General features: G+C 44.5%; 1 protein-coding gene across 4 annotated transcripts in view; it reads left to right on the forward strand.

Annotated features, from left to right (window-relative positions):
- EIF2D (eukaryotic translation initiation factor 2D) overlaps positions 1-9,211 on the forward strand; it is an 18,866-nt gene extending 9,655 nt beyond the window's left edge. The window contains exons 8-16 of one of the 4 annotated variants that reach the window (XR_003003936.1): positions 924-969; positions 1,361-1,464; positions 1,586-1,735; positions 2,108-2,197; positions 2,920-3,015; positions 4,081-4,201; positions 7,042-7,216; positions 8,733-8,854; positions 8,969-9,211. Coding sequence is in view for 3 of the 4 variants with exons in the window: in XM_024751188.1 (XP_024606956.1) it covers positions 924-969; positions 1,361-1,464; positions 1,586-1,735; positions 2,108-2,197; positions 2,920-3,015; positions 4,081-4,201; positions 7,042-7,216; positions 8,733-8,803 (853 nt within the window). In the remaining variant the exon portion in view is untranslated. Of the gene's footprint in view, positions 1-923; positions 970-1,360; positions 1,465-1,585; positions 1,736-2,107; positions 2,198-2,919; positions 3,016-4,080; positions 4,202-4,472; positions 4,593-7,041; positions 7,217-8,732; positions 8,939-8,968 lie in introns of those variants that run through there. The other 3 variants (XM_024751188.1, XM_024751190.1, XM_024751189.1) reach the window with 3 other exon arrangements.
- Positions 9,212-11,518: the final 2,307 nt, after the last annotated feature.

Raw genomic sequence — 11,518 nt, forward strand, 5'->3', positions numbered from 1 at the left:
AAAAAAAAAAAAAAAAAAAAAAAGTGGTTTTAATGTAATTCTCTTCCTCTACATGTGAGCTTCTTTAAGGCATTCTATACAAGTATGGGGTCTGGAGTGCGTGGCAGGATACTTGGTAATTTGTCCTGACCTTGCTGGGTTGCAAGTAACTGGGAAAGGGGTAGAGGTTCTTAACCTGGGGTGGGTTCTAGAAGGGATCCCTATGAATCCCACTGCTTTTGCTTGTCACATTTTGAGAGAAGATGTACGTTCTGGGGAGATAGAATGATTACAGCTTTCATTAGGGATCTTTCCCCCAAAGCTAACAGTCTATAAAGAGTCAGATAGTAATTATTTTAGGCTTTGCAGGCCCTACAGTCTCTATTGCAACTGTGCAAGTCTGCCATTGTGGCAGTAAAGCAACCATAGACGGTAGATGAATGGGCATTGCCAGATTTGGCCTGCAGGATGTGGTTTGCCTTGCTGCCACAGTGAGCTTGGTGTTGCAGAGGCTCACCTGGAGGTGAAACTTCTGAGGCCACAGAAGGCTGTCTGGTTTGAAAGGAATCTAGAACTGTATCTGGTACGGTAGCCACAAGCCATGTGTGGCTATTTAAATTTAAATTAAATAAAATTTAAAATTCAGTTCCTTAGTCACATTCGTCACGTTTCAAGTGCTTAATAGCCACATTTGTCTAGTGGCCGCCACGTTGATAGCAGAGAACATTCCATCTTTACAGAAAGGCCTATTGGACAGCAAGGACCTGGAGGAGCTAAAGTCTGCATCTCTCTCTGATGCTGCCGATGGGCAGAGAGTTCTGGAACAGCGGCCTCTTTCTGAACATGCAGGAGGAAGGCTGAGGCAATTGTCCTCCTCTCAGTGTCAGGCAGGCCGTACCACTACTGCTTTGTTAGCTTAACTTGCCTTTTCCATCTGCCATCAGCCCCGAAGGACGACAACTGGACATAAAGAAGTCAAGCTACAAAAAGGTAAGCGGGTCCCTTCTCTGCATACCCACACAGGGAGCTGTGTAGGGGCACACGTGGCATGAGCTGGTGGACATGGGGAAGCCCTGTCTGCAGGGCTGAGGCTAGAATTAAGCTTTTTGATTCCAGGCATAGGGGGCGGAAGAAAACTCTCCCTGGGCTGAGGCAGTTGGGTGGGCACCCGCTCCCCTCTCTCCTTCCCACCCCTTTATATCTGATCCAAGTTCTGGAAGGCTTCACCGGCAGGGGCCCTTCCCTTCCTAACTGGATGAGGACAGGGACTGTCCCACGTCCCTCCCCGGGACCTGCCCAGCTCGGTGTCTGGCATGTCTCAGGTGCTCGGCGTGTGTGCAGAGCCGATGAGGTCCCCTACCACTGGCCCTCTCTCCCTTAGCTCTCTAAGTTCCTGCAGCACATGCAGCAGGAGCAGATTATACAGGTGCAGGAGCTGAGCAAAGGGGTGGAGAGCATTGTGGCTGTGGACTGGAAGCACCCGAGGTGAGTGCAGGGGGCCTGGTCACCGCAGCTCAGCTGGCCCCAGGGCACCTGGGCCACGGACCGGGAACCGCCGAGACACTAGTATAAAATGTGTTTTTTCTTTCCTTCTGCTGGGTTTTAGGATCACATCTTTCGTCATACCCGAGCCCTCCCCGACCTCCCAGACAATCCAGGAGGGTAGCAGGGAACAGCCCTATCACCCTCCAGATATAAAATCCCTCTACTGTGTCCCAGCCAGCATGACCCTGCTCTTCCAGGAGTCTGGCCACAAGTGAGTTTTTGGAGAGCAGCCCTTCTCTGCCTGCTTGGTGTTCTGGCCTATAATCCTTTCAGCCTGAGTAGTGTTCTTCTGTGACTGGCAAAACCTGCTCTGCCCCCTCCTCCCTTTCTCCCAGATCCAGCTTCAAGCCTCCTTCCCCTGGGAAGGGTCTCTGGACTAAGTGAATGAGAGACTAGGTCTCTCCCTTTTCTACCTGTAATTATTCTTCACACGGCCCTGCTGGCCCCTGGCAGGAAAAGGGAAGAACCCAGAGGTCGAGAAGCTGAGGACAGCGCCCTGCTGAGCAGGAAGTGAATCTTGGTATTTACAGTTTGTCTCCCAGCATAGCGTGAATAACGCCCCCCCTCGTCACTTCTCACCTAGGAAGGGGAGCATCCTCGAGGGCAGTGAGGTCCGAACAATCGTCATCAACTACGCCAAGAAAAATGACCTGGTTGATGCAGACAACAAAAAGTGAGTGGTTGGGGAGGGGAGCTCGCCCCATGTCTTTCAGTGTTCATCTTCAGAACATGTGGGGGGTGGCTGGGAGGGAGGGGTGCAGGAGATCACAGACTGCTAGAAATAATCAAGGCCAGTGGTTTCTAAATCATAGGCTGTGGACACTTAGAGCTGTGGTCTAAGGTAGTCAGATCCAGATATGCTGTCAACGTTGACTGTAGCCTGAGTAAGCATCATCTCATATGTATCTACTGTTGATCTTCAAATGCACTTGCTCTTGTGAGGAACAAAATGCAAACTTTAAAAAATTTTACCAAAGCCGTCTTAGCTTTTTGCTATTCTCTATTTTCTTAGTAAGCAGATATAGAAGGTAAACTAAATGAAGAGTGTTTCATTAATTATTTTTTTTAAATTTCAAAAGATACCCTCATGATCAAAAAGTTGGGAGCTACTGGTTTAATCATGGTTAGTTAGTAGCAGAAGTGAGCCAGGATCCCGGTCTTCAGATTTTTTTCCCATCCCACTTTCTCCTCCACTGCCTGTTTCTCCTTTGTTCTAGGAAAGCAGACGTGTACCTCCCATCCAGAGGGTACGCTGCTTCATGGACTGTGAACCCCTAATTGGTTCTAATAATCTTGAATGACTTTCAACAACACATAACACATGACTCCTGAGCAGACCCTGGGATCAGAAGGGGCGGGGCTAGGAGTTCTTGACTGCCTTTTCTTTCCCTTTAGTCTTGTGAAATTGGATCCCATCCTATGTGACTGCATCTTAGAGAAAGGTGAACAGCACACAGTCATGAAGCTTCCATGGGACAGTCTCCTGAACAGGTAGTGGGAATTGGCAGCCCCTCCCTAATGTTTCCATCCCCTCCCCTTAATGTCTATCACATTGGACTTCAGAATTGTCCCTCTCATCATCTCTGACTTTCTTTCCATAATTCACACCATGTCAGTCTACATAAACACAGGCTTGGGTAATTCTGATGTGGAGGGTCTTTGGAGCGATACGAGCCAACACAGTATAGAAGAACTTGAGAAGGAGAGAGAAGAGGAACATTAATTAGAAATAAGAGCTTCAAAAAAAGAAGGTGTGGGTGGTGGGTGGGGATTGTCTTAAAGTCTTTTCAAAGGGAGGATTCTTATACTCTTTCTTTTCCATAGACCCAAAACTGAAAATAACTTCTATAAGGAGTTAGCAAACTATAGCCTGTGGGCCAAATCTGGCCTGCTACCTGTTTTTGTAAATAAGGTTTTATTGGCACGCAGCCACACCCATTTGTTTATATATTATCTGTGCTGCTTTCCTGCTAAATGGCAGAGTTGAGTAATTTCAACAGAGACCATATGGCCCTTGAAAGCCTAACATATTTACCACCTGGCCCTTTCTAGAAAAAGTTTGTCAATCTCAATATATATGCTAGCAAAAGAAAATCTGGTTAGACAAAAGGTAGAAATTCCTTGTGGTAAAGGTGTCTATAAATGATGCATGATTGCAGCATGTCAGAAATGTGAAGCAACACTTTATTCTGCTGGGTAAGGGAGACTCTTGAGATAGTAAACTCCACAAGCCCACCTGGGCAGGTTTTCAGAAGGCCAGGCAAGTGGACAGTTTCTAGGGGCTCGAGTCTCAGATGTTCCCTTCCCTGAGTCAGTGGGTCTTGACTGTGGCCACACTTTGGGGAGCTTTAAAAAATGAATCTTCCTGATGAGAGTTTCTGACTTAACTGGTCTGGGGTTTAGCCCCCTAGCTGATTTCAATGATTCCACTGTGCAGGCAGAGGTGAACCGCCACCTGTAAGATCAGCTTCCGTCTAGCTGTCTGCTGGGAATGGGATATGAGGAAATGGTTTCTGCTGGCTTTATCAGTCACCAACTAATTAACTCCCGTTTCAGATGTTTGGAAAAACTGCAGCCTGCCTATCAAGTGACCTTTCCGGGACAAGAGCCCATTGTGAAGAAAGGCAAAATCTGCCCAATTGACATCACCCTAGCACAGAGAGCTTCTAACAAAAAGGTAATTTTTAAAAGACACAACGTTTGAAGATGGTGATTTAATGTCCCTGCTAAGTTCTAGTCTCTCTAATGTGATCGGAGGTTTTTAGATTGGCCTTAAACGCCTCAGAGATTGTTTAGGAAGCGCCCATGTTTGTGTGACTGGGCTAGGCCCTATGTAAAACAGGTAAAGCTGACCCCCTCCCTCACTGCTCTCTAGGATTTTGTGCTAGGAAACTTGCTAGAGCCTGGTTCTAAAAGTAAACAAGATCTTATATTTATTTTTTTCTTAGAACTGTGGTAGGGGCTTTCAGCTCTTACTCATTCTGTTACCTCTTGGGCCTTGCTCAGTGAAAATAACTACTAAAGAATCGCTGAAGGAGGGACTTCCCTGGTGGTGCAGTGGTTAAGAATCTGCCTGCCAATGCAGGGGACGTGGGTTCGATCCCTGGCCTGGGAAGATCCCACATGCTGTGGAGCAACTAAGCCCATGCGCCACAACTACTGAGCCTGCGCTCTAGAGCCCGCGTGCCTCAACTACCGAGCCCACATGCCGCAACTACTGAAGCCCACGTGCCGCAACTACTGAAGCCTGCGTGCCTACAGCCTGTGCTCCGCAACAAGAGAAGCCACCGCAATGAGGAGCCCGTGCACCACAACGAAGAGTAGACCCTGCTCGCCGCAACTAGAGAAAGCCCACACGCACCAAAGAAGACGCAACGCAGCCAAAAGGAAAAAAAAAAAAAGAAAGGAAAGAAGAAAAGAATCGCTGAAGGAACTGAGTGTGTTTAGCTTGGCAACACAAAGTTGTAGGGAACAAATTACATCTGTCCTCAAATATGTGAAAAGCTGTACTTGGAAAAGGAGTGCACTTATTTTGTATGCCTTGAGAAGACAGAAATAAGATTATTGGGTAGAAATCCCAAGAAGCCAGACTTGGGTTCAAAATAAAGAACTTTCTAGTAGTGTGTGGTTATGAACGTGGGCTTTGAGATTAGAGACCTGGGTTCCAGTGTGGCCTTGCTGCTTGACTTTGAGCAAGTTACTTAATGTTATTTTGCCTGAGTTTCCTTATTTGAAGAATGGGGATAATACCTACCTCATAAGGCACTGTGAGGATCAAATGAAGGAATATATGTAGGCGAAGCACTTAGAATAGTACTTGGCATATAAACATTCAATAAATGAGAACCAAACAATGATAACCTTAATAATTAGCAACAGCCACCATTTCTTGAATGTGTAATTATGTGTGATGATGGTTTTGTCTTTATGTTAAAAAGAGCCCTTGTCTTTTGGCGATACATACGGAAATATTTGCAGACGAGATCTGATGTCTAGGGGGATTTGCTTTAAAGTAACACAGGAATGGGGGTGGGTGGGGATATAGATGAATCAAGGTTGGTCATGAGTTGATAACTGTTAAAATTCATGATGGGTACATGGGAGCTTATCGTACTATTCTACTTTTATTTATGCTTTAAATTCTCCATAAAAAAGAACTTTAAAAAAGTATATGAATTTTTTCATTATTAAATTTGTTATGGTGATCGATGATCAGTGATCTTTGATGTTACCATTGTGAAAAAGGTTACAACTCGTTGAAGGCTCAGGTGATGGGTAGCACTTTTTAGCAATAAGGTATTTTTTAATTAAGGTATATACTTTGTTTTTTAAGACATAATATTATTGCAAACTTAACAGTATAGTGAGAACATAACTTTTAAAAATATTTCATTGAAGTATAGTTGATTTACAATGTTGTGTTAATTTCTGCTGTACAGCAAAGTGATTTAGTTATACATATATATATTCTTTTTTGTATTATTTTCCATATGGTTTATCACAGGATACTGAATATAGTTCCCTGTGCTATACACTAGGACCTTGTTATTTATCCATCCTGTATTTACTAGTTTGCATCTGCTAGTCCCAAACTCCTAATCCTTCCCTTACCCACCCGCCTCCCCCTTGGCAACCACAAGACTGTTCTCTATGTCTGTGGGTCTGTTTCTGTTTCATAGATAAGTTCATTTGTGTTGTATTTTAGATTCCATATATAAGTGATATCATATGGTATTTGTCTTTCTCTTTCTGACTGACTTCGCTTAATGTGATAATCTCTAGGTCCGTCCATATTGCTGCAAATGGCATTATTTAATTCTTTTTTATGGCTGAGTAATATTCCATTGTATATATGTACCACATCTTCTTTATCCATTCATCTGTAAATAGAATGATAGATAGTTTGTTTCCATGTCTTGGCTATTGTAAACAGTGATGCTACGAGCATAGGGGTACATGTATCTTCTCGAGTTATAGTTTTGCCTGGGTATATGCCCAGGAGTGGGATTGCTAGATCATATGGTAGTTCTATTTTTAGTTTTTTGAGGGACCTCCATACTGTTCTCCGTAGCAGCTGTACCAATTTACATTCCCACCCAGAGTGTAAGAGGGTTCCCTTTTCTCCACATCCTCTCCAGCATTTATTATCTGTAGACTTTAATGATGGCCATTCTGAACAGTGTGAGGTGGTACCTCATTGTGGTTTTGATTTTCATGAGAACGTAACTTTTATATGCACTGGGAAACCAAAAATTCGTGTGACTCATTTTACTGCGATACTTGCTTTATCGTGGTGGGTCTGGAACTGAACCCACAATACCTCTGAGGTGTGCCTGTATTGGATGGAGTAGAAAGAAAAAATCAATTTAGAAGCACAAAAATTAATTATTTGGATGAAGGTACCATGGTTGTAGGGATGGTGAACATAGCGGGTGAGGAGGCTTCTGAGGCCCTGGAAGGTTTCTGGAGGGGAGGGCATGTGGTCTGTACCCACCATCAGTCTTCTGTCCCCCACAGGTGACTGTGGTCCGGAACTTGGAGGCCTATGGTCTGGACCCATGCTCAGTGGCTACCATCCTCCAGCAGCGATGCCAGGCTAGCACTACTGTCACTCCTGCCCCCGGGACCAAGGACATCCTGCAGGTTCAGATCCAGGGAAATCAGATCCACCACCTCAGCCGGCTGTTGCTCGGTGAGCATCCCCTCTTAAGAAGCAGACACATTGGTCTAACTTGGCAAAGATCTTCCTACCAACTAAACTCACCCTAGTGAGTTTACCATATATGTAGCTTTTAGCAGCCAGAGAGAGGTGGAACTAATGTTTGAACTAGATCCTTTAGCCCCCAAATTCATTGTTTTCTCCACCATGCTAGTAATTTTCTTCCTGGTTTTCCTTTTTTTGTAAGACGTTTGTTGAGCACCCAAACTTTGCTAGGCACTTTGCTGGGCTTTTTGCAGGCTTGGTCTCTCTGAATCATAATGATGCTGCAGAACTGTTTCTGTTTTGCAGATGAGGAAACTAAGTTTCAGTACATTGCGCTGAGACATTCAGCTGTTCAGTGCTGCAGCTGGGCTCTGAACTTTGATTTGCTTGACTCCCAAGCCTAGGTTCTTTCTACCAACCCTGAGTCACCCAGCCTCCAGTCTGTCCTCAATTCCAGCTGCCGGAGTCAGCTTCCTGAAACAATGTGATCACATCACTCCTCTCTGAAAAACTTTTTATATCTCCTTAATGCCTTCAGAATAAACTCTTAAGCTCAATAAACAAGACCCTCCCAGCCCAACCCCATCTTCCATCCGGGTTCTTTGGCAGGTCCCTGATCCCCACGCCAGGCTTCAGCCGTGCTGGTCTCCTTTGCTGTTCCCCATGTGCACCTGTATATTCATACCTGGGTGCTTTCCTCTGTGTTGTCACCTCACCTTGCGTGGCCTCTCACAGCCTGACCTTAAAGGCTCATTGGCCCAGCTCAGGGGTCACAGGAAGCCTGTCTTAGAACGTGTCCCTTTTTTTTTTTTTTTTCTGTTTCCTTAAATTGACATTTAAAAAACTGCTAACATAGTACTTTCCAATTGTGTTTATATTTCTGGTTAGTGTCTACAACTTGGCTAATTTATTCTGTTGTCTGAACTCCCTGTTAGACTGAACTTCTTGAATCAGAGACCTTACCTTTTTCATCCTTTTTTCATGCCCAGGGTCTGGTCCATAGTAAATGCTCAATAAGCAAATTTATTTTATGGTCTAAGGCAGTACACAGCAGTTAACTTTTACAGTTGAGCCCCTTTAAATGAAAAACCCCATACGAAATACAGAGGAAAAAAAATAAACACATGACTGAACTCAGACACACACATTCTCTCTTGTGAGAAAATTATAAATGCCTGAAGTACACCTAGAAGGTAGCTATCAACGTGAAAATTGCTGAAATACACACTTCATCCTCGAGGTGTAAGGATAAATGGTCCATTCCCGTTGGAGTTGAGTTTGAGCTGGGTGTAGAAGAGCAGGTCATATGATGGAAATGGTTTGAACTGATAGTTGACAGCAGGAATGAGCACACGGTGGGGCAAGAGGGCCAGGAGGTAGCTGTGCAGATTGGGGACCTTGGAGGTCGGGGCCAAGGAGGGTCATTGCAGACAAAGGGGAAGGAGTTGCGGGGAGGAGAGCATACACATGCCTCACTGAGGAGTTTCTGCCTTTTGGATTGTAGAAGAGTATCGGCTTCCTCGAAAACACATCCAGGGCCTGGAAAAGGCCCCCAAACCTGGCAAGAAGAAGTGACAGACTCTTGTTTCATGTGGTTGATCCAGAGGAAATCCAAGCTGTGGGCTGGTAATTTATATGAGTATTTTCTGCTTTTGCAAATTAAAAAAATATATAATTCTTTACCAAAATAAATTTTTATTCTAATCTAAATTTGATTTCCCTCCTGTTTCCTCCACTTAGCTACAATGTTGTACGAAGTTTTCAGATCAGACGCCATTTTAAATGGACACTCGAGGCCGTCGTGGCGTGCCTTTTCCATTCACGTGGTTTCAGTCATTTTAGTTCGTCCTCTGCTTTCCAGGCTGCATAGCCCATCCGGAGTTCAGGCAGGTGGGCCCTTCCCGTTTTTAAAGTCCCTCTACCAAATATTCAACAGCCTCTTGGTATTCTTACTACCTAATTAACCTCCTAGCCCAAAATCACTCCTTCACCTCTTTAAAGGGCTCTTTATATAGATATTTATATTTGTCATCAATCAAGGCAAAGGAAGGAAGGCTTGGCCTTAAGTTATAGCAAAGTTTAGGCTATACAGAAATAAGAAACAGTGAAAGCGTATTAGGACATGGAATTCTGTACAACAATGACTTTTCCCCAACATTGGCAACTGCCACTAACAGCCGTAAGTTGTGACGTGGCTGCAAGATGATGGCTTTGCTGCAGTGAAGTCTTAGCCAACAAATGCTTTCTTTAGCCTCAAACTTCTTCACCTGGGGCTCATGGAAGAGGTCTTCAGTTGATCTTCAGAGGGCCCACGAACTTCTCCGAAAGAGTGTGCAAGATTTTGTACGATCATTTTCCTAAAAGAGGTTACCATGCTTTTGTCAAATTCCCAGCAGGATCATGTGATGCCAGAAAGGTTCAGAACCCCTGCTGTGGTTCCTGCTCAGTTTGTGGCAGTCATTTCTGTACCAGGGCTCTCCTTGTATGATAGGAAGAAGGGCTGAGCTGAATAACTGCAGAGTTCTCTGGTTTGACCATCAAAAGAACACACTTCAGTTTACTTCCTTTTTTCCCTTGGTCATACCACTTTTGTTTTTTTTAAACCAAGATAAAGGCTTGAAACTATCTACAGTATTCACAAATTCCCCACCTGGGGCTTGAAAAAGAAGAAGGGGATGAGTATGAAAATGTGTGTGTGAGGTTCCTTGCCTTCAGAGAGAGGTTGTGTCTTGCCTTGTTAATCCCTGCTAAAGACACAAGCCAGTAGATGGTGAGGCTGGATCTAAAATGAACATCCAACTCTTCACTGTGGTTTGACCCAGAATTCTGCTGTGAAACAGTGTTGTCAGGACTTGTGCTTCGAACGGTTTTTCCAGTAATGGTGACACGTTTGCAATGACTCATCTTCCCTTTCCTCCTTGTGAATAACATAGGTACATGTGAGGAGGCAGGGGAGAGTTAGGCTGTGCAAAGGATTCCTTTTTCTGTGTGCTAAACTGAATATACCAAGGTCAAATGTACAACTTTAAACTTAATCCCATGTCGTAACCAAATGAGTTTCGGTGAAAAGCAGAAACTTTTTCATTTCTGGGTTTTGGCAAAATTATTGAAAAATACACTTCTTGGAGGTCTAGGTGAGCACACATTACAGATGTGCCCCATTCCTGGACACTTTTAAGAATGTCTATTGGACAGGGGGCGCTCTCCTAGAGGGAGGCTGGGAGTGGACTGGATGAGCTCGGGGGGCCCCCATTCATTGCACTGTGTGTGATCAATACCGGAAGGCAGGCGAGAATTTCTTTCTAATCACTTTTACATGGTTATTACCACGGTTACCGAGATGTTCCTTTGACGGACGTCAGAGCTAAGGTCAAGGGACTGTTTTAGTCATCTAGCCCCCTTCCTCCAGGTGAGATGATCTCAAACTTTCAAAGACACATTCCTATCTAATTTTTAAATAATTCTGAAAATAGAAGAATCATTGCTTAACTCAGTAGCCTGTTCTGGTGTTCAATCATCCTTAGCTCCAGAAAGCCCCTCCTCTCTATAGTAAGTCCCCTTTCCTCTCCTGCTCTGTGCGGATGTAGAATAGCCAGGCACCTAGGCAGCACCCCCAGCCCATGCCTTTGGACGGTTTTCTCAAGCTGATTTGAACAGTAGCCTTCATTCCTCCGTTCGTTGGCAAAAGGAAATCTGACTTGGACACAAAGTGTGCGTTCCTCTATTCCCACCCCCTCTCCCAGCTCCCGATTTCCGTGAGATGGGGAAGTTCAAGGAACACGTCTCTGGTCTGAATGATTTTTGCAACCAGCTTTTATTACTTTCTTTAAAACCCATATAAGAAAGACATTTAAAAAGAAAACGTCCCCAAAACAAACATTTTACGCACTGGGCAACACAACAGTAGAAGGCACTCCAGCAGTCATGCCCACCCTGGGAGGGAAGGGACACTCCCTACACACTACTGTTTCGGAGGTAGGGCCTCAGCCTGGGTCCTGGTCTAACTGTGCTTTAGAGAAAGTCTGAATTTTCCCATAGTTTCCTTATTTCATAAACACCACTATCTCTTTATATATAGCTATATGCCTTTATGTATATATGTACATGACTTCTTTTCTTTCTCAAAAATAAAATAGCCGCCCCATCAGAGGGAGGTTCTCAGCAGCATTCACAGCGGTTGCACAGGATCCATGCCTTCTATTCATGTTACAGACATGCAGCTTGAAGAAAAGAGGACTCTGCACCCACCGCTGTCGATATACAGCAGGGAGAAGAGAGATTTTTTTTAAG

Source organism: Neophocaena asiaeorientalis, unplaced genomic scaffold (assembly GCF_003031525.2).
Source record: "Neophocaena asiaeorientalis asiaeorientalis breed wild unplaced genomic scaffold, Neophocaena_asiaeorientalis_V1.1 scaffold67, whole genome shotgun sequence".
In the NCBI taxonomy this organism is placed as follows: domain Eukaryota; kingdom Metazoa; phylum Chordata; class Mammalia; order Artiodactyla; family Phocoenidae; genus Neophocaena; species Neophocaena asiaeorientalis.